This window comes from Nicotiana attenuata, chromosome 7, assembly GCF_001879085.1.
Source record: "Nicotiana attenuata strain UT chromosome 7, NIATTr2, whole genome shotgun sequence".
In the NCBI taxonomy this organism is placed as follows: domain Eukaryota; kingdom Viridiplantae; phylum Streptophyta; class Magnoliopsida; order Solanales; family Solanaceae; genus Nicotiana; species Nicotiana attenuata.
In genome coordinates, this window is record NC_031995.1 from 104,548,495 (window position 1) to 104,571,545 (window position 23,051).

Below are 23,051 nucleotides of genomic sequence, written 5' to 3' on the forward strand. Positions count from 1 at the left end.
ATGCCGCACGATGTACCATTATGTGCCAATTCTATTGATTATATGTGAGGAAATAGAGTAAAAGCACGAAGGGTGATGCCGTGCACATTTTATTATTCTAATTGCTTTGGTGAGGAAATAGAGTAAAAGCACGAAGGGTGATGCCGTGCACATTTTATTATTCTAATTGCTTTGGTGAGGAAAGAGAGTAAAAGAACGAAGGGTGATACCGTGCACGTTTTCATTATATTATTGCTTGGCGAGGACGAGAGTAAAAGCACGAAGGGTAATGCCGTGCACTTGTCTTTGATTTTCCTGATTCTTGCTGATAATTGAGTTATGTTGTCCTTTACTTTTATTTACTGATCTTCTTGTTGTTATCGGTTCAAGTGCATTAATTATCTTATTCCACTATTACTGTGATTCTTTATGTTGGCATTTTCCTTTATTGTGTTACTTGTTATTATTGGCTCGAGGTATCCTTGCGCAACATTATGCCTTGAATTTATGCTAAACATTATGCCTTGAATTTATGCTATAATTGCTACATGTTTATGTGACTTAATTGCTACTTGACATTTAGCATACTAAATATTAAATTGCCTATTTGCTCCTTAAAGTCCGTAATTAGTTGCTACTTGTCATTACTTATTTTCCTCAGTGATTCATAATTATTGTGTACTTGTTGTCTTATGAAATCGTATTAATTGTTGCGTTTGTTGGAGTAAATTTCATTTGGAAGAACTATAGATTTAATGAAATGGGAGCGGGTGGTACGCCTACCACGTGATTTAGTGAAATGGGAGCGGGTGGTACGCCTACCACGAGATATAATGAAATGGGATCGGGTTGCACGCCTGCAACGAGTTGTGAACCGAGAGTGAAACCTGCCTTTGTTTTCCTTATCCTTGTTAGAAGTTGAATTTTGGTTTCCTGAAAAATTCTCTTTAGATTCTGTTTCAACTGTTATCTCCCCGCAACATGTTTCCCCCTCCCGTCCTTACTTGTTTATTCCTGCTTTACTTTCCGCTGTACATTATATAACTGCATAGGTTTATTTGGTAGTCTGATTCTAGCCTCGTCACTACTTCGCCGAGGTTAGGCTAGGCACTTACCAGCACGTGGGGTTGGTTGTGCTGATACTACACTCTGTGCTCTTTTGCACAGATCCATGCCCCGGACAGCAGCAGTAGCTCGGGAGCCAGCCTTCGGTCCACCGAGACTCCGAGGTAGCCTTGTACGCGTCCGCAGGCCCGGCGTCTCCTCTATCTTATATTTTATTCTGTTATCTCATGTTTTCGAGACAAACAGTGTTATATTTCTTTCAAACGATTGTATTTAGTACTCTTAGTAGTCCGTGGATGATGTGACACCGGTTCTTGGGTAGAGGCACATGTTGAATTCCGCATTATTTTTTAGCTTATTTAATTTAAGTCTTCCGCTTTAATTTTATATTCCGCTGTCATTTAAATATTTAACGCTTGTTGTTATGATTGATAAAAGGATTTAAAATAAAGTAGGTAGGAGTTTATGATTTGTGGCTTGCCTAGCTTCTACGAGCAGGCGCCATCACGATCCCCGAGGGTGGGGAAATCCGGGTCGTGACAAGTTGGTATGAGAGCTCTAGGTTACACAGGTCTCACAATTCACGGACAAGCTCAGTAGAGTCTGAGGGATCGGTACGGAGACGTCTGTATTTATCCCAGAGGCTACGGAGTTAGGAAAACTTCACACTTGTTCTTTCCTGTCGTGTGGTTTTGTTTCTCAAATGCTAAACTGAAACCTCTACTCTTGTCCCTTCGCGAATGGCGAGGTCATGTACCGCCTCTTCAGCTGAGCAGCAGCATAGACTAGTGATAGATCAGTTACGTCTTTGGAGGCTTTGTGGAGGTTGGATAAGTTTCACCAAGCTCTTCACTAGTACATTCAGCGGTGCATCTACTGAGGATCCCCGGGATTATCTAGACAGCTGTCATGAGGTTCTCAGGAACATGGGGATCGTGGAGACCAATGGGGTCGATTTTTCTACCTTTCGCTTGTCTGGATCCGCCAAGACCTGTTGGAGAGATTATTGATTGGCTATACCAGTTAGGTCACCAGCTTTGACTTGAGAACAGTTCACGCAGCTATTTCTGGAGAAGTTTCTCCCCATCACTCAGAGAGAGGTCTATCGGAGGCAGTTTGAGTGTCCCCAGCAGGGTTCTATGACTGTTACTCAGTACGAGATCAGATTCATCGACTTGGCTCGTCATGCTCTTATCATACTTCCCATCGTGAGAGAGAGTGAGGAGGTTCATTGAGGGACTCGTCCAACCCGCTCAGTTAGCTAGAGGTGGAGGTAGAGGTATTGGAGGTGGAGGTAGAGATGCTAGAGGTGGAGGTAAAGGTATTAGAGGTGGAGGTAAAGGTATTGTTCTGGTTTGTGGTAGAGAAGCTTCAGTTTTATTTTGCGCCATATCTGGTCATGCCTAGTGATTCTTTGAGTGCCCTTGTTTATGTGTCTACGCCGGTGGGTGATTCTATTGTGGTGGATCGCGTCCATTGTTCATGTATAGTGGTTATTGGAGGTTTTGAGACTCGTGTAGATTTGCTTCTTCTGGTCATGGATGATTTTGGTGTTATATTGCTGATGGACGGGTTATCACCTTACCACGCTATCTTGGACTGTCACGTCAAGACTGTGACCTTAGCTTTACCAGGTATGCCGGTTTAGAGTGAAGAGGGACTCCTAGTCATTCTAACCGCAGTGTTATATCGTATGTGAAGGCTCGGCGTATGGTCGAGAAGGGGTGTTTGGCCTATTTGGCATATCTTTGTGATTCTAGTACTGAGGTCCTTTCTATTGATTCTGTGCCCGTTGTTCGTGAGTTTCCTGATATTTTCCCTTCAGAGCTGCCGGGTATGCCACCCGACAGGGATATTGACTTTTGTATTGATTTGGCTCCAGTCACTCAAGCCATTTCTATCCCGCCGTATCGCATGGCCCCGCCTGAGTTGAAAGAGTTAAAGGAATAGTTGCAAGATTTGCTTGAGAAGGGTTTCATTAGGCCCAGTGTTTCGCCTTGGGGTGCGTCGGTGTTGTTTGTTAAAAAGACGGATGGGTCAATGAAAATGTGTATTGATTACCGGCAATTGAACAAGGTTACAGTCGGGAATAAGTATCCGCTGCCGAGGATTGATGATTTGTTTGATCAGCTTCAGGGTGCCAAGGTATTTTCAAAGATTGACTTGAGATCTGGCTACCATCAGTTGAGGATTAGGGCATCCGATGTCCCTAAGACAGCTTTCCGCACTCGGTACGGGCATTATGAGTTCTTGGTGATGTCATTCGGACTAACAAATGCCCCATCAGCTCTTATGGATTTGATGAACCGAGTGTTCAGGCCTTATTTGGATTCGTTCGTGATAGTCTTCATGATGATATTTTGATATATTCCCGCAGCCGAAAGGAGCACGAGCAGCATCTTAGAGTGGTTCTTCAGACTTTGAGGGATAGTCAGTTGTACGCCAAGTTTTCGAAGTGTGAGTTCTGGTTGAGTTCAGTTGCATTCCTGGGTCATGTTGTGTCAGCAGAGGGTATCTAGGTTGACCTAGAAGGGTGCCCAGTTCAGATGGTCGGATGAGTGTGAGGCGAGCTTTCGGAAGCTCAAGATTGCTCTGACTACGGCACCGGTGTTGGTTTTGCCCACAGGTTCCGGGCCTTATACAGTTTATTGTGGTGCATCTCGTATTAGACTTGGTGCAGTGATGATGCAGGATGGCTAGGCTATTGCCTATGCTTCGCGGCAGTTAAAGATTCATGAGAAGAACTATCCGGTTCATGATTTGGAGTTGGCAGCCATAGTTCACGCATTGAAGATTTGGAGGCATTATCTGTATGGCGTGGCATGTGAGGTGTTCACGGATCACAAGAGTCTTCAGTATTTGTTCAAGCAAAAGGAGTTGAATTTGAGGCAGAGGAGGTGGTTGGAGTTGTTGAAGGATTATGATATCACCATTTTTAATCATCCGAGGAAGGCCAATGTGGTGGCCGATGCTTTGAGTAGGAAGTCACTGCATTTCATTCCTGTGGCAGTCTCCTATTCATCCGAGAGGTTAGCTGAGATCTACATTCGGGGGATTGTTCGTCTTCATGGTGTGCCCGTATCTATCATTTCGGACCGGGTCACGCAGTTTATCTCGCGCTTCTGGAGAGCAGTTCAGCGAGAGTTGGGCATGCGAGTTGGGTTGAGCACAGTATTTCATCCCCATACGGACGGACAGTCCGAGCGGGCTATTCAGATTTTGGAGGATATGCTCCGAGTTTGTGTCATTGACTTTGGAGGTTCGTGGGATCAGTTTTTGCCTTTGGCGGAGTTTGCCTACGACAACAACTACCAGTCGAGTATCCAGATGGCTCCTTATGAGGCTTTATATGGTAGGCGGTGTCGGTCTCCGGTTGGTTGGTTTGAGCCGGGAGAGGCTCGATTGTTGGGTACAGATCTGGTTCAGGAGGCCTTGGAAAAGGTCAGGATCATTCAGGATAGGCTTCGTACAGCTCAGTCCAGGCAAAAGAGCTATGCAGACCGCAAGGTTCGAGATGTGGTTTTTATGGTTGGTGAGCGAGTATTGCTCCGAGTGTCTCCTATGAAGGGCGTGATGAGATTTGGGAAGAAGGGCAAGCTTAGCCCTAGGTTCATTCGTCCGATTGAGATTCTTGATCGAGTGGGAGAGGTGGCTTATAGACTTGCTTTGCCACCGAGCTTATCAGCCGTGCATCCAGTGTTTCATGTGTCCATGCTTCGGAGGTATCACGACAATCCAGCCCACGTGTTAGATTTCAGCACTGTCCAGTTGGACAAGGACTTGTCTTATGAGGAGGAGCCGGTAGCTATTCTAGACTGGCAGATTCGTCAGTTGAGATCGAAGAGTTTCCCTTCTGTTCGTGTCTAATGGAGAGGTCAGCCTCCTGAGGCATCGACCTGGGAGTCCGAGTCCAATATGCGGAGCCGTTATCCTTATTTTTTCCCTGACTCAGGTAATTCCTTCTTCTGTCTGTTCGAGGACGAACGGTTGTTTTAGAGGTGGAGATTATGACGACCCAAAGGGTCATCACCTGTTTTTAATTGAATTCTGTGTCTCCGAGGCCTTGAAAACCTCCTTTAGAGTCGCCTCGATTTGCGTACGTAGTCCGGGCGCGTAGCCGAAAAGCTTAAATATGAAACTCTGTGAAAAACGCTAAGTTTTGATGTTAAAATGAATAAATTTGACCTTGGTCAACATTTTAGATAAACAGACCTGGACCCGTGATTTGACGGTCCCGGAGGGTCCGCAGGAAAATATGGGACTTGGGTGTATGCCGGAATCGAATTCCGAGGTCCCAAGCCCGAGAAATGAATTTTTTTGTAAAATTATTTTCTGAAATTGTTTAAGGAAATTTGAAATGAAAATTGATTAGAACGTGTTGGTATCGGGCCCGTATTTTGGTTCCGGCGCCCGGTACATGTCTTATATATGGTTTAAGTCATTCCTGTGAAATTGATGAAAAACAGACGTCGTTTGACGTGATTCGGACCTAAATTGGAAAATTTGATGTTTTATGAAGTTTGAAAGAATTCATGGATTTTGAGGTTTAATTCGATATTTATGATGTTATTTTGGCGATTTGATCGCACGAATAAGTTCGTATGATGTTATTGAGTTAGTACGTATGCTTGGTTTGGAGTTCCGAGGGCTCGGGTGAGTTTCGGGTAGGTTCCGGGATGTCTTAGGCTTAAAAATCTCAGATGTTGCAGGTTCAGAGAAATTGCAGATCTCTGAACCCGCTAGTGCGGTCTGCGGTCGACTTTGTGCGGTCCGCGGTGGAGGGTGTGCGGCCGCAGTCGATTTCACGCGGTCCGCACAGCAAGGTCCAGAGACTATACCCTCAGGAACAGGGCTGTGCGGCCGCGGTCCGTTTTGTGCGGTCCGCACAGGGTCTCAGGAAGGGCTGTGCGCCCGCGGTCCGTTTTGTGCGGTCCGCACAGGGGTCCTGAGAGGGGTATAAATAGACAGGATTTTCAGTCATTTTTCATTTTTCAACACCCTAAAAACATAAGAGGCGATTTTTCAAACAACCTTTCTTCTCCAAAACGATTGGTAAGTGATTTCTAACTTATTTTCTTCACTCCTTAACATCTTTTAACATGATTTCAACTTAAAATCAAATATTTTCATGGGGAAAATTGGATGTTTTGGGTAGAACCTAGGTTTTTCAAAAAAATTGGGGATTTGGACCTCAATTTGAGGTCCGATTTCAAAACAAATTATATATTTGAGTTCGTGGGGGAATGGGTTTGGTTCGAACCTCGGGTTTTGACCATGTGGGCCCGGGGGCAATTTTGACCTTTTTGGGTAAAACTTTGGAAAACTCATATTCATGCATTGGGGTTGATTCATTTAGCACTTATTGATGTAATTAAGTAATTTGTGATTAGATACGAGCGAATTGGCGGTGGAATCAAGGGGTAAAGCTATAATTGAGACTTGAGTTGTGTTCAAGGCATCGAGGTAAGTGTTTGGTCTAACCTTAGCTTGAGGGATTAGGAGTTGAGTCCTATTTGCTATGTGATAATTGTTGAGTACGACGTATAGGCATGGTGACGAGTATCTATACATTGGTGTCAAGTATGACCGTGAGTCTTATATTGTGATTTTCATGATTTCGTTGTATTCTTCATGCTTTGGTGATGATTTCTAGTTGTTGTGAAAAGTTTGTGGAAAGATTTTAGACCTTTGAACATTTTGGAGCATTGGCTCGAGTTATATTATGAATTGTGAAAGTATATGAGATGATTGAACCCTTTGGAGCATTGGCTCAAGTGGTAAAGTGAGTTATGAAGTACAAGTCAAAGATAGAGAAAGAGTTATTTAAATGTTCCCTTGCCGGGATTTAATTATTTAATTGTTGTTCCCTTGCCGGGATTTAATTATTTACTTGTTGCTCCCTTGCCGGGATTTAATTGTTAAATCGTTGTTCCCTTGCCGGGATTCCTATATGTTCTTGTTTATTTTCCTTGCCCTTGTTTGTGATTGTTGTTTGGGTGAGGAAGAGTGTTAAAGCACGAAGAGTGATGCCGTGCATTGTTTGCTATTGTGAGGAAAGAGTGTAAAGCACGAAGGGTGATGTCGTGCCGCACGATGTACCATTCCGTGCCAATTCTATTGATTATATGTGAGGAAAGAGAGTAAAAGCACGAAGGGTGATGCCGTGCACATTTTATTATTCTAATTGCTTCGGTGAGGAAAGAGAGTAAAAGCACGAAGGGTGATGCCGTGCACATTTTATTATTCTAATTGCTTTGGTGAGGAAAGAGTGTAAAAGCACGAAGGGTGATGCCGTGCACTTGTCTTTGATTTTCCTGATTCTTGCTGATAATTGAGTTATGTTGTCCTTTACTTTTATTTACTGATTTTCTTGTTGTTATCGGTTCAAGTGCATTAATTGTCTTATTCCACTATTACTGTGATTCTTTATGTTGGCATTATCCTTTATTGTGTTACTTGTTATTATTGGCTCGAGGTATCCTTGCGCAACATTATGCCTTGGATTTATGCTATAATTGCTACATGTTTATGTGACTTAATTGCTACTTGACATTTAGCATACTAAATATTAAATTGCCTATTTGCTCCTTAAAGTCCGTAATTAATTGCTACTTGTCATTACTTGTTTTCCTCAGTGATTCATAATTATTGTGTACTTGTAGTCTTATGAAATCGTATTAATTGTTGCGTTTGTTGGAGTAAATTTCATTTGGAAGAACTATAGATTTAATGAAATGGGAGCGGGTGGTACGCCTACCACGAGATTTAGTAAAATGGGAGCGGGTGGTACGCCTACCACGAGATATAATAAAATGGGATCGGGTTGCACGCCTGCAACGAGTTGTGAATCGAGAGTGAAACCTGCCTTTGTTTTCCTTATCCTTGTTAGAAGTTGAATTTTGGTTTCCTGAAAAATTCTCTTTAGATTCTGTTTCAACTGTTATCTCCCCGCAACATGTTTCCCCCTCCCGTCCTTACTTGTTTATTCCTGCTTTACTTTTCGCTGTACATTATATAACTGCATAGGTTTATTTGGTAGTCTGGTCCTAGCCTCGTCACTACTTCACCGAGGTTAGGCTAGGCACTTACCAGCACATGGGGTTGGTTGTGCTGATACTACACTCTGTGCTCTTTTGCACAGATCCAGGCCCCGGACAGCAGCAGTAGCTCGGGAGCCAGCCTTCGGTCCACCGAGACTCCGAGGTAGCCTTGTACGCGTCCGCAGGCCCGGCGTCTCCTCTATCTTATATTTTATTCTGTTATCTCATGTTTTCGAGACAAATAACGTTATATTTCTTTCAAACGATTGTACTTAGTACTCTTAGTAGTCCGTGGATGATGTGACACCAATTCTTGGGTAGAGGCACATGTTGAATTCCGCATTATTTTCCAGCTTATTTAATTTAAGTCTTCCGCTTTAATTTCATATTCCGCTGTCATTTAAATATTTAACGCTTTTTTGTTATGATTGATAAAAGGATTTAAAATAAGTAGGTAGGAGTTTATGATTTGTGGCTTGCCTAGCTTCTACGAGTAGGCACCATCACGACCCCCGAGGGTGGGGAAATCCGGGTCGTGACACATTGTGACAGTCAAGCAGCAATAGGAAGGGCTGGGAGCGTTATGTATAACGGAAAATCTCGTCACATTCGACGAAGGCATAATACCGTTAGACAACTACTCTCTAGTGGAATTATCACAATTGACTATGTAAAGTCAAAAGATAATGTATCAGATCTGCTTACAAAAGGCCTACCTAGAGAGGCGGTTGAGAAATCATCAAAAGGAATGGGACTATGGCCGAGGACAAGTCACTATGGCAGCAAATCTACCAAGAAGACTGGAGATCCCAAGATCTAGGTTCAAGGAGATCAAACAAAGTCATTAGTGACGGTTCAACATTGTCAAATAAAATTTTGGTCCATTCTCATGATGAAGACAATGTTCAGTACCAAGGATAAAGTGTTAGGACTTTTTAATGGTTTCTAAGTTTGATACGGGGTATATCAAATAGTGTATCTACGGGATAACACGTTTAGGAATCACCTATATGAGTGTGAAGTATAAGCCGCTTCAAGGAGAGTGTTGTTAGGCCAGTTCTCTACGCATTCATGAAACCAGGCGGTGTTCATGGCTGAAACGAACACAACAATGAGAACCAAAGACGGCTAAAGGTTGATTTTGTGACATATGGCTGTCTAGGTATACACTAAAGTTCGACGGTTCAAAGATATCAAATCTACCGATTGATCGAGTATATCCGACATATGTTCACTATGGAAAGTTCAAAGGGAAACCTACTTATCCAGATGCGATTAATCCTTACTTGTGAATCACACACAGTTTTCCATGTATATTTGTTTTGGATAGCCATTCCCCATTCATGTGGGGCATTGTTGGGTTTTGTTATTAATAACAAAAGAGGTGTGAATGAAAAATGGCGGGAAAAGAAATGGAGGGAAGCGAAATTTTGAATTAGTTCACTTTACTAATGCACTTTATCCCTTATTAGAAGAAGGAAAGAAAATCTTTGTGTATATATATAGAGAAGCTCATCTTCTAGCTCTTAAAGAGTTAGGAAAGAAGTGGTGCCTCGCGCCGTCGTCGTCGTCGCTCGCTCGACTCAGCTTCGGATTGAGATTCGGATTTGGTTAATTGATATGATAGATTGATAATTTTTTGGACCAAATTTATTTTTCTTTTCCATCATTTAACATTTTCTTTTCTAAATATTTTCGCGCGTTGGAAGATCGCGGTATTTCACGACCAACAACTGAATAAACACCAAAAACGTTCCATTCAATAGCTGAATAGATACCTTATCATTGAACAGGCACCTTTGCACCTGGGACTCAACCTTGCTGGCTATAAATAGAGAGGCTTAGCTTCATTTTCGACCACCGAAAAATCTGAAATCTCTCCCCTCAAACTTATGCATTCTGCATTGTTTTTTCAAAAACAAAACGTAAGCACTTTGTGTGATTTTCTCCGCCATTTGAGTTCGTCGATATTCTGAGATTTGAAGTACCGCTATCACAGAATAGTTATTCCGTTCTATCCTGGGAGGAATTAATCCGCAACCTTGGGCATTGTGAGGGGATTAAATTCCTTAAGGAAACACAAAAAACTTGTGGGCTCGAAATTTTTTCTGCTTTGGTTTTTTAAACTAACGTTTGTTGATTTACTGATTTTGAATACAGTGTTCTAACACTCATATCATGCATGGCAAAGGATCTCTCATAAATCGCTCCCTAATAAAGGCGTTTTCATAATTAAGGCTCGAACCGAGATCTTTGATTAAGTATGAAGGAGTATTTACCACTCTACCGCAACCTTTGTAAGAGAGCCAATCCATACGTGCACCAAGCCACCAACATACAAAATTTGCGTCGTCACTAAAGTATGTCCATACCTACTTATAAAACTACAAGTGTACAAGTGGCAAATGAAAAACATATGGGGTGTTAGTGATATAAATTTTTCTTCTGATGTAGTCGACATGGTGAAAATAGCACGGCTTAGCCAGTTTTCGGACTGGTAATAAAAAAATAGCCAGCGTCTGCACAGTCATTACAAAATAGCTAGTGTTTTGCTGAAACGCGAAAAGTTTCAGCATAATATGCTAGATTATGGATTTTAACATATTATGTTGGAACTCCAGCACGGAAAATTCAAGCATAATATGCTGGATTATGGAGCTTCTCCATTTAAACTTTCCACATATTATGTTGGAACTCTAGCATATTATAGAAGTTTCTGTATATTATACTGGAATCTTATATGTAAAAAATTCGAACTCTAGCATACTATGCTGAAATTTTTTCAAATTTTTAAGAGTATTTTTATTCGGATGATATCTTTACATGAAAAAGTGACTAAATTTCCATTAGTTTTGAAATTATTTGTAAATATGGCTATTTCTGGTTTTTTTTTTCTCGTAGACATGGCAAAAAAGAAGGCCAAAACCCTTTGGAAGCGCCTAAAGAGCCCCAGCAAAATGCAGATTCTATAGTTTTTCACTCTTTTTTTTCCCCTTCTAAATACATCTTCTAAAATTCCGTTGAGGAGAAAATGGCACTGGGATTGCTACTGGGTATAGGGAGAGCTTTCAGAAAGAAGAGCACAGCGTCTCTTGACATTCTTACTGCTAAAAGGGGTCCAAGAAATTACTACAAAGGAAAGAATTGCAAGCCCACTGGTTTTCATACTCGTAAAGGTATTCTTTTGACACCTTTTTTTGGGTTTATACTATCTTTTTAGTGTTTGAGACTAGCACTTTAGTGTTATTGGAATTGGGCTTGGAAATGTTGTGTCTTTTGATTGGATTTAGAACCCCTTTTGTCCTTTCTATTGATTTAGGGGAGCTATAGGGCTGCTGATTTATGATTATTGCTGAGCTATTAGAGAGGATTTCTCATGTTGTGATTATTTCAATAGTTGATCTTTGTTTGGGCTTGAAACGGGATATGGGAGCTTACAGTTATTTGGTATTGAAATGAAATAGATCACAATAGAGCAGCATGGATACCCTAGTTTGGTTGATTGATTGATTGAGTGTGACAAAATACGGAAAAGATGCTGGATATATAAGTAAGTAAGTCTTAGACCCTAGTGATGCAATTTAAAGCCGTGCGGGCCTAGGCCCAAAGCGGACAATATCACTAGTGGGCTGGGCAGTTACATATGGTATCAAAGTCACTCCACGTGCAACCTTGAACGATGCTGGGGCAAACATCAGCTATGACGCAGAATCACTAAGAGGGGTTGTATAAGTAAACAAGCCGTAGACCCTAGTGACGTACTTTAAAGCCTTGCAGGCTTAGGCCCAAAGCGGACAATATCACTAGTGGACTGGGTTGTTACATTGACTGAGCTATAAAAGTCTTGATTTTGATTAAGTGGTTTAGTGAGTCCTTATTAATGTTGGTAACTAGAAATTTTTTCTTCCAAATCATTTTGCTTGCTTAGTTGCCTTCTTTAAAAAATTTGTTGTTTTAAAGTTCTACATTTGGATGTTCATGAAATTTTCCGGTTATCATCTTCTCTTTTCTGCAGGTGGTTATGTTCTTGTGCAAGAAAAACTACCAAATTATGTAGTTCTAAATTTGAGGGATTTTCAGGTACTAAGGTTTTAATTTTTTTTCAAAAGTTATGTTTTAGCTATCGTTTTTGGATTAAAAACAGAATGCTCCAAAAGAAAAAAGCAAAAAGATGCAGAAACTCTAATAGCCTGTTAAGCATGGAATGACATATATGCGATTTCATTCAGAAAGGAACAGATTGCCCTTCGGGCCGCTGTTCTTTTATGCTCTTAAAGTTGGCATTGGCAGAAGTAATGCCAATTTCCTGACTTGAAGTTTCTCTTGGATCAGAAAGTAAAACGATAAAGGATATCACAATATGTTCGCTAAGAGCTAAAAGAGAGGCAAATAGTTTGAGTTTGAGTTGGTTTCGTTTGTTTCATCTTTATTTTTGACAGTTCAAAGGTAATAGAATAGATTTGTGAACTGTTCTTCTCTCTATGTAGTTGGGGGCTTAGAGAAATGTGATAGTGAGGTTTTGGTATTTGATCTTTTACTTAGACATGCCCAAATATATAGGTGGAGTAGAGATCAAAGAGTATAAGATGCCAATTCCTATTCATCTAGAGTCAGTCTCTTGGAGAGAGCGTAGAAGATACCTAAAATCGTAAAGCTTCCTACAAACAAGTTTTCGGGAAATTCTTCCTCTTTTGACCGTGTTGGATTGAGAGTGTGAAAGAAGGTTCTTTTCCCGCATCGAGTCTCTGGCGTCCATTCCAGCTCCTGGCCAGGCAAGAACTTCTTTGAAAGACATGGCACAACTTCCTTAATTGTAAAACGGAGTGCGCCTTTCTCACTAGCCATTGCTGTTTTTGAGAATCTGCCCACTTTACAGTCATCGCCTCATCGGAGTCGAGTCGCATCAAGATGGATGAAATCTAGGGGAGTCGATCCCTTGAATGCTTTTACCCAGATGTAAGAGCTGGCATGTGTAAATTAGTCACCGAAAATTCAGCCTCTCTTCCTGGTGTGTTCAGATGCGTGAAATCTTCAATAGGTCGCGTCTTGCTGGGCTTGAGTCACACTACAGTAGCGAGTCCAGTCTGGTGCCAGATTCTTTCTACTACCGTCATATAAGCTCGTATGAGTACACTGTCACTCTCCTCTGACGGTCATATTCTCCCTGGCACTTCCCCATGGAAGTCAAGCCTTTGAGTATATTTTGGAGGATTTGGAGACAAAAGAGAAAAAGAACATTTGGTTCGCTTTTCGTATTGATAGCCAATTGACATCTACTTAGGTGTTTAGAGGTTGTTTGTCCATCATGGGAAAATTTTGTTGAAGAGGACTTTTAACGTGATTAAAAAGTTGAATTGACTGCTATGCGTAGTGGTAGTGGTTGAGGAGACTTTTGAGGTATGAATCGTTTATGTTGGCTATGGTGCTGCACTTTTTAACCTTGTGGTTTGCTTTGGATTGTTAAGTTGGATTTTGTAAATTAAGTTTTGCTGTGTTTCCTTTTTGCTTGTTTAATCTCTAACAAATTTAATTCGGTAGCTACGACTAATAATATTTGGTGAGTTAAGATATTCTTTAAGACGTATGGCACATCTTCTTTATCCAAACAAGTTGTACTGGATATAGATGAGCAAGCAACATTTCCGGAGGCTGTCTTTGTTATCACGGAGGTGGTGACCGAATTTTGAAGAGTAACTTTAACTAAGATTGTTTCTCAATGTCTTAAAAAAGCAGCCCGGTGCACTAAGCTCCCGCTTGCGTAGGGTCCGGGGAATGGACGGACCACAAGGGTCTATTGTATGCAATCTTACCCTGCATTTCTGCAAGAGGCTGTTTCCACTGCTCGAACTCGTGACCTCCTAGTTACATGCAACAACTTTACCAGTTACGCCAAGACTCCCCTTTAATGATCAGCTGTTTCTCAATGTCTTACTGATCAAAAATGAAAAAAGAAAAAAAGAAAAAAAGAAAAGAAAAGGAACTAAGATTTTTTCTCAAAGGAGATTATGAGGCCTATCAATTATTACTGTTTAAGTCCCTTTATACTGGGATTAGAGTTACTCGTGCTGTTGATAGCTTGTGCTCATGTTAATTATCCTTGGTATGTTTGCAGCTGAAGCCATATGTATCTCAGTGTGTTAGAGAAACTCAATCTATGGGGGCTGCTGATGCTGCTAAATGATTCTTTCAAAAAGCTGAGTGGGATGTGCTTGCTCAAACAACTATTACTAATCTTCCTTTTATGCTTCAGATTTTCAATGTGCACCAAGTTTTCCAAATGCAATTTCCTGTTTTATAAGCTCATTCCTTCTTAGATTCAAACATTTATGTTACTTAACCAGTTAACCTTATTAGAAGGGACGCCCTCGCGTTTGCACAAAGTGTTGCGTTTAGACGGTGTCATCAGCCAACTCCTTTATCTTTTTCTTAGACCACATTCTCTGTGCATGTATTTGGTGCTTGGAAATGGCGCAGGTGCTATGCGTGAACAATTAGGCGATCTGGATTTATGTATTATTATAGAGTAGTCCTTGTTAAACTGGGAAGAATTGGGGGAAGAACACACAGGGAATGAATGGAAGAACAAAAAGTTAGTAGAAGAAAGGCCTTTTAATGTATTTAGTGAAGGTGTTCATCTATTTGTATGAATCTCCTGTCATTTTGTAAGTTTCAAGCCTTTATAGATCTCCGGTTTAAGCTGTGGAATCAACCACTTGTATCAGGGTAGAATGCTCGCATCACATCCCTTGGGTTGCGGCTCTTTCTCGGACCCTACGTGAACACGGGATGCTTTGTGCACCGAGCAAGCCCTGCCACATTTTTTCGTCTCGGCACTTTTCTCTGATTCTTTTTAATTTATTTGATGTGGTCTTTTTTCTTCTTTAAATTACTTTCTTGTGATCCTACTAGGAAGTGGATGTGAATTTCAGCTGCCTAACTTGGGAAATAGTTAAAGTTGGTGGTTGTGGACTTTATAATATGATTCCAAGAACATAATAGGGAAATTACCAGCTATGTCCATTTATAAGTAGCTCATTACAAAAATTGGCCAATTGATAAAATATTACTAATATTAGCCAAATTAGCCAATTAGCTATTTGTAGTAAAAAAATATCAAATTTTTGCTTTGTTTTGAGTGGGTGTTATTAGAATAGATTGGGCACAACTTAAGGAGCTTGAATCTCATTTTTGGGATGATTTGGTGAAGTTTTGAAGTGGTTTGAATTGACAATTCGAAGTAAAAGCTGAACATGAAAAAAATGATATGTGTATCATTTGTGTATCGCATATGTATCATATTTGTATCAATTGTGTATCACGTGTATATCCATGTAAACCTGTGTGTGAGATACATGCGTGATACATGTTTGATACATGTGTCGCAGAAGACTTTTTTGAACTCGATTTAATTAAGAATATTGATACAAAACTAGTCCAAATCACCTCCAATCTTCCTCAAATTTTATATATTGACTTATCTATATATTTCAATGAATTTTAACTACACCCATTGAAAAAGTTCCTGTTTTGTTTAGATTTTTGGAATATTGTATAGATTTTTATATTTCATCACCTTATTTCCTACCCCGTCCATGAAATTTCTTTTCCGTCTTGTATCTAATGTTGCTAATCACCCTTAAAAATATGGAAGGTGATTTTTGCATGTGATTCTTTGATAGAAAGAACCCTATTATTTGGGTTTTCAATTTTTGTTGACTAGTTTTGGTAAGTCTATGACTAATGGCTAGAGGCTGGTAAGTTGAGATTTATATGGAATATTTGTGTAAGTTTCCCGAAATAATACTGTTGAAAGCAGTGGAGGAATATCTACCAAGCAATGCATAAGAAGCAAAGGTGCCTTAAATTCTTTACTACCTATATGCAAAACAATATAAAACTATTGACAACTAATAAGGATAGGGCAGTATGGAAAGAAAAATGTGGAACAAAATAGAAATTAATATTAGTTGGACAAAATAAAAAAAAGACTTTTTCATCCTCAGTTTTCTTCGTTTTCGATGAAAGAAAGTTCTCGATCTCTGAAAGTGTTTTCCTTCCCCGCCGAACCTCCCTCCCTTCGCCAAGTCTTTTCTTTAATGGTTGGGGAAAGCATTCCCTTATCTGAACTTCGGTGGGCATTCTTTCCGGCCTTAGTTAAAGTAGGTGGTGGGTTTGGCTTGAATCATTAGCGCCAAGCGTGAGAAAATGCTTGACGTTTGGTAATTTCTCTTCCGACCACGATAAAAAATGAGTTTGTAGGTATACATACTTCTATCTACTTGCAAGTGGTTGGTGCTTTGTCATCTACGTTAAAAGGCAAAAATGTACAATATTTGTCCATTTATGATAAATGGGATTCTAGAATTTGTTGGAACGTTCTAGAATATTGTATTTGAAGGAAACGTTTCTAATACCTATGAATTGTTTATTTAAAAGCCAAACGTTAATCCCTTTGGAGACTAATTTGAGATGATACTATTGTTTGCAAATTCAGTTTTTGAGTTTTTTTTTTATTATTATTTTTTTTTTAAATATGTGGTTTGAACTGTTTATGCATAAAAAAAGGGATTAGCTTTTTGTTAAAGATTCTCAAATTCAAAAATTTAAAATCTTTCAGAAACTCAACAACTAGTTTTAATTTTTTTCCGAAAAAAATAATTTTAACAGTATATGAAAGATTTAAAACTTAGTTTTGCAAATAAAAAAAAATAGTTCAAATAAACAACTTTGAAAAACTAAAAAATTTATGAATCTTTGAAACTACAAGCAAACGGGTTATTTTCATTGGCTTAAAATATTACATCCACAAAAGAAATTCAAAAACTGTTTACTTCAAAAATACATGATAAACTACTTATTATTATGAGTATTAAATTTGACTATATTTTTATTTCTTTTTTTAGACTAAATTATTAGAGTGACTTGTTTGGTGAACAAATAAGGGAATGCCAAGCTAGCAAAATGTTGACATGGCATTATATAATTGGTCGGTTATTCCCATTAAATAATTCTAACATAAATCCAAAACAAGGAAAATAATTCCAAAAAATAACATCAACATCAAATTATAATTGGTAAAGGAAAAAGAAAAGAAAACAAAAAAAGCGAGAAAAAGTAGTAAAAAAAGGAAAAAGCATTTCTTTCCTAACAAGAAACGGATTATTTTATTCTATATTCCTATATATATAACCCCTCGCAATTAGCAGATCTCTTAAAAAAAAACATTAGCCAAATAAAAAGGAAACCTCTGAAAACTCTCAGAACTCAAAAATCATGAGTAACAAAGCTGAATCCTCTGATTCGTAAGTACCCCATTATCAAATCTTTTGTATAGAATTATGTTGGTGTACCTGTATTTTGATTCTTGGTTTCTAAATTTTTCGATTTTTTATTTCTGTGATGTTTGTAGGAAAGGGACTAAAAGGGATTATAGTACAGCAATTCTTGAAAGGAAGAAGTCACCAAATCGGCTTGTTGTTGATGAGGCAGTCAATGATGATAACTCTGTTGTCTCTCTTCACCCTGAGACTATGGAGAAACTTCAGCTTTTTCGTGGTGACACAATCTTGATAAAGGTTAGATTTTTACCCATGATTTTGTTTTACTGTGTTTTGGTGGGTGTAGTTTGTAATTTTGGTAGCTCATAGGGGTAAAATTCCTGACCCGAGGGTCTACCGGAAGCAACCTAAGGTCGTCGGCGTACACACTATCCTCCCTGTACCGCACTTGTGGGATTACACCGGGTCTTTTGTTGTTGTTGTTGTTGTTGTTGTTATTGTTATTGTTATTGTTGTTGTTGTTGTCATAGGGGTAAAGTCTCACCTAATGGGACAAGGGTTGTAATGAGGTTGTGGCTAATGTTTAGGAGAATATGGATAATTGAGAATTCTAAATCAGGTTAGGGGATACAATCTTGACAAAGGTTGGATTTTACCCATGATTTTGTATTTACTGTGTTTGGTGGGTGCAGTTTGTAAATTTGGTAGCTCATTAGGCTAAAATTCCTGAGCCGAGGGTCTTCCGGAAACATCCTCTGCCTTGTTAAAGGTAGGGGTATGGGATTACACTTGGGTTTGTTGTTGTTGTTGTTGTCATAGGGGTAAAATCTCACCTAATGGGACAAGGGTTGTAATGAGGTTATGGCTAATGTTTAGGAGAATATGGATAAATTGAGTATTCTAAATCAGGTTGGAGGATACAATCTTGATAAAGGTTCAATTTTTACCATGATTTGTTCAAGTTTTTGCTTTTACCAGTGTTTTGGTAGCTGCAGTTTGTAAATTTGGTAGCTTATAGGTAAATCTCAACTATGGGACAAGGGTTGTAATGGGGTTGTGACTAGTGTTCGGGAGAATGTGGAAAAATTGAGAATCCTAAATAAGGTTGGGAAATTTGCTTGGAAATTTGACCTGGGGGTTCTTTGGTTTCTGAATGCTCTTCAATTTTTCTATTGATGGATGATGCTTTTATCCCTGTTTGTGCTTAGCTATAGGGTTTTATAAGATTAAGGATGCGGAAAACAGTGAACAGCTTTCAGGGGAAGTTTGGTGCCCTTGCTTCTTGTTTGCTGGGAATCAATTTTGCTAGTGAAATAAGCTCAAGGACTATGTGTTTTGTGATATAAGCTGAAAAGGCCAGTTCTTTGTGTTGTTCTGTCTCTATTTTTCTCACTCGTAGATATTGTAGTGCCTAAAGAAACCATGTAAAATAATGATAAGTGTTTAGTGTCCTTTGTTGATCTACTTTATTGACCTTTTTATTTCAGTCTGTTTTTGGTGTGTAAATGATGAGTTGGTATAGTTAGTTCTAAATATTATTCCTTTTCTGAGAATTGATGCCGCAAGCTTGAGAAATTGGTGTGTTCTGTAGCTTCTTTGTATTATTATGGTGATGTATGAAGTCTGTGATATGTTGATGATGTTTTATTCGTAAGATTTTCAGTTCTTAACGTTGTATTTTATTGTATAGGGAAAGAAAAGAAAAGATACAATCTGCATTGCCCTTGCTGATGACACCTGTGATGAGCCAAAGATTAGAATGAACAAAGTTGTCAGAAATAACCTTAGGGTTCGGCTTGGTGATGTTGTCTCTGTGCATCAATGTCCTGATGTCAAGTACGGGAAACGTGTGCACATTCTTCCCATTGATGACACCATTGAAGGGGTTACTGGAAATCTATTTGATGCTTACTTGAAACGTAAGTGTTTCAGATTTCTACTATCTATTTGCTTATTGCTTATTAACATTTTTGGATACGTGATATTATGTATTGTTCTTCTGGTAGAGTTTAGGTTTTAGTTAGCTGATGGTATTCTTCTGATGAGCACTATGTCTACAAAAACTTTGTGCCAATATCCTGCTTTTGGAACTTTATTTTTATAAGTTTGGTAGATTTGAACTTCTAACTTAGAATCTGTTGCGACTTTTGTTATGTTTAATTTGCATGAAGCAGATTCTCAAGGTTTTTTCTTTCTGTGTGGGGTTTTATCTGCAAGTGTTGAAAGCTTTTGTATTGGAACTGAGGAGTTGAAAACAATAAACTCAGCTTTAACCATTATAGTATTTTTGGATGAGCCTCTGATTCCTAGTCATTGTTTACATATAAAAAAGAATTCCTAGTCATTGTTAAAATAATTGGCTTAAAGACTTTAAACAAGCTAGTGTTGTCTGTAGCAAAATGAGAGCTTTTGATAGTCTGTCATAAACGCATTTGAGCCTAATTGTTTATGCAAATGCTGATCCTTCTTGTCTCCCTTGTGTTATTTATTTGACTGCAGCCTATTTCCTTGAAGCATATCGACCAGTGAGGAAGGGTGATCTATTTCTTGTAAGAGGAGGAATGAGAAGTGTAGAATTCAAGGTTATTGAGACCGATCCTCCTGAATACTGTGTTGTCGCCCCAGATACTGAGATATTTTGTGAGGGTGAACCTGTGAGCAGAGAAGATGAGAATCGGCTAGATGAGGTTGGTTATGATGATGTTGGTGGCGTGCGTAAACAAATGGCTCAGATCCGCGAGCTTGTTGAGCTTCCATTGAGGCATCCACAACTCTTCAAATCCATTGGAGTGAAACCTCCGAAAGGAATTCTTCTGTATGGACCTCCTGGATCAGGAAAGACATTGATAGCTCGGGCAGTTGCAAATGAGACTGGTGCATTCTTCTTCTGTATTAATGGGCCAGAGATCATGTCCAAACTGGCTGGAGAAAGTGAAAGCAATCTTAGGAAAGCATTTGAGGAAGCTGAGAAGAATGCACCTTCAATTATCTTTATTGATGAAATTGATTCGATAGCTCCTAAACGTGAGAAGACAAATGGAGAAGTTGAGAGGAGGATTGTTTCTCAACTGTTGACTCTCATGGATGGTCTCAAATCACGTGCCCATGTGATTGTCATGGGTGCTACTAATCGCCCTAATAGCATTGATCCCGCCCTAAGAAGGTTCGGCAGATTTGACAGGGAAATAGACATTGGTGTCCCGGATGAAGTTGGGCGCCTTGAGGTGCTCCGTATCCATACAAAGAACATGAAGCTTGCTGAAGATGTAATTTCATATCTTCAAAACTTTTTAGTATTCTGACTTTTAAAAGAGCAATTTGGTAATATTTTGATCTATGTTTGCAGGTTGATTTGGAAAGAATTGGCAAAGACACACATGGCTATGTTGGTGCTGATTTGGCAGCTTTGTGTACTGAGGCTGCACTTCAATGCATCAGAGAGAAGATGGACGTGATTGATTTGGAAGATGAAACCATTGATGCGGAGATATTGAACTCCATGGCTGTGACTAACGAGCACTTCTCAACTGCCCTTGGGACAAGCAATCCATCTGCTTTGCGTGAAACTGTAAGTGTGAATTTCTTTGCATACTCTGATTCTGCTGCTACACATCTTCTGTTCGATTCCTAATTATGTATGTCTGGTTGAACAGGTTGTTGAAGTTCCTAATGTGTCGTGGGAGGATATTGGAGGTCTTGAAAATGTCAAGCGTGAGCTCCAAGAGGTAATTCTATGGATAATAAACATATAGTGTTGCATATTAGGGGTTGATCTATTTACCGTAGTGATTTACTAGTCCTGTTAATTCGCTTCACATCATTAAATCTAAATTCAATTTGTTCTGTAGACTGTTCAATATCCAGTGGAACATCCGGAGAAGTTCGAGAAGTTTGGTATGTCTCCCTCAAAGGGTGTTCTCTTCTATGGGCCACCTGGATGTGGGAAAACTTTGCTGGCGAAGGCTATTGCAAATGAATGCCAGGCCAACTTCATTAGTGTTAAGGGTCCAGAATTGCTTACCATGTGGTTTGGAGAGAGTGAAGCCAATGTTAGAGAAATATTTGACAAGGCTCGACAGTCTGCTCCTTGTGTCCTGTTTTTTGATGAGTTGGACTCAATTGCTACTCAGGTGCTGTTCGTTGGAACAACGTTCCATTAAACCGTTACTACAGTAGATTCAATGTCTTCTTTGCAGATTATTTGCTTTTGTTGCTAAATATGACTTGGCTTTTGCAGAGAGGAAGTAGCAGTGGAGATGCCGGAGGAGCTGCTGATAGAGTTTTGAATCAGCTCCTCACTGAAATGGATGGTATGAATGCCAAGAAGACTGTTTTCATCATCGGTGCCACCAATAGACCCGACATTATTGATCCTGCACTTCTGCGGCCTGGTCGTCTTGACCAATTGATTTACATTCCGCTCCCTGATGAGGATTCTCGCCATCAAATTTTCAAGGCATGCCTGCGGAAATCACCTCTCTCTAAGGATATAGATCTAAGAGCTCTTGCAAAATATACGCAAGGGTTTAGCGGAGCTGACATTACAGAGATCTGTCAACGTGCATGCAAATACGCTATCCGAGAGAACATTGAGAAAGTAAGTTTTCCATTTCCATTTCTTGTCAATTGATAATTATTGTGGGAATAGATATTACACCCTTTGTCCCAATTTACGTGGCATACTTTCCTTTTTAATCTCTTCCAAGAAGAGTGTCATACTTATTTAGAAACAATTTAACTTTAAACTTCATATTTTTTCTCTTAATGAGATGATTTACAGCCACACAAATATTTGTGGCTTGTTTTAGACCATAAGTCTTCCTTTCTTTCTTAAAGTCCGTGCCGAGTCAAATAACGCTACCTGAATTGGGACAGAGGGAGTTGCTAAAGCAGGAGTAGAAAACTAATGTCGTGTTTTGTGTTTGCAGGATATTGAGAGGGAGAAAAGGAGAAAGGATAATCCGGAAGCAATGGAGGAAGATGTTGACGATGAGGTAGCTGAGATCAAGCCTGCTCATTTCGAGGAATCAATGAAGTATGCTAGGAGGAGCGTCAGTGATGCTGATATCCGCAAGTACCAGGCGTTTGCTCAGACACTGCAGCAGTCCAGAGGTTTCGGCACTGAGTTCCGGTTCCCTGAGGCGAGCACTGGAGCCACTGGAACTGCTGATCCGTTTGCAACTTCTGCTGGTGGTGCGGACGAAGATGACCTCTATAGTTAGATCATCAAAGCTTGATACCATTGATATCAAATATCTTGTTTTCATATCTTATTTATTGTTTTACAACTCTGTATAATGGCCGAGCTAATTATTCAACTGAAGAAACTTTGGAGCAGATTGAATGTTTCCATTCATTGCTCAGAGTTTGTAATATTATTTTGGATATTTCACAGATTTAGAAAAGGAAAATTTGCAGCAATATATTTTGCTCATATGAAAGGTGAATTTCCTTTGGTTGAGTGAAGCGCACCATGATCGATAATACCTGCTAGATGTATCCAACTATTCATGAGTTTGTGAAAATATACTGTATAGGTAGGTAATTTTTTTTAATATGTAATATATATTATATGTCGACTCTCCTTTGATTTTTTGCGATTTTTTTGCATATATACATAGGCCATAGGGTGGGACATTCCAGATCAATTTCTTTAGTAGTTCTTTTGTATCGCTCATATAAATGTTAC

The 23,051-nt window shown here is 39.5% G+C and overlaps 2 protein-coding genes across 2 annotated transcripts; both read left to right on the forward strand.

Annotated features, from left to right (window-relative positions):
• On the forward strand, nucleotides 10,982-14,732 carry LOC109229629 (39S ribosomal protein L41, mitochondrial-like). Its single transcript, XM_019395144.1, has 3 exons — nucleotides 10,982-11,260; nucleotides 12,100-12,164; nucleotides 14,197-14,732. The coding sequence occupies exons 1-3, from the start codon at nucleotides 11,116-11,118 to the stop codon at nucleotides 14,263-14,265; spliced, it is 279 nt and encodes a 92-aa protein (XP_019250689.1). The 5' UTR covers nucleotides 10,982-11,115; the 3' UTR covers nucleotides 14,266-14,732.
• LOC109229628 (cell division cycle protein 48 homolog) lies at nucleotides 17,279-22,828 on the forward strand. The gene is made up of 9 exons (XM_019395143.1): nucleotides 17,279-17,386; nucleotides 17,494-17,659; nucleotides 19,053-19,281; nucleotides 19,862-20,628; nucleotides 20,709-20,930; nucleotides 21,016-21,087; nucleotides 21,211-21,492; nucleotides 21,600-21,959; nucleotides 22,291-22,828. The coding sequence occupies exons 1-9, from the start codon at nucleotides 17,358-17,360 to the stop codon at nucleotides 22,582-22,584; spliced, it is 2,421 nt and encodes an 806-aa protein (XP_019250688.1). The 5' UTR covers nucleotides 17,279-17,357; the 3' UTR covers nucleotides 22,585-22,828.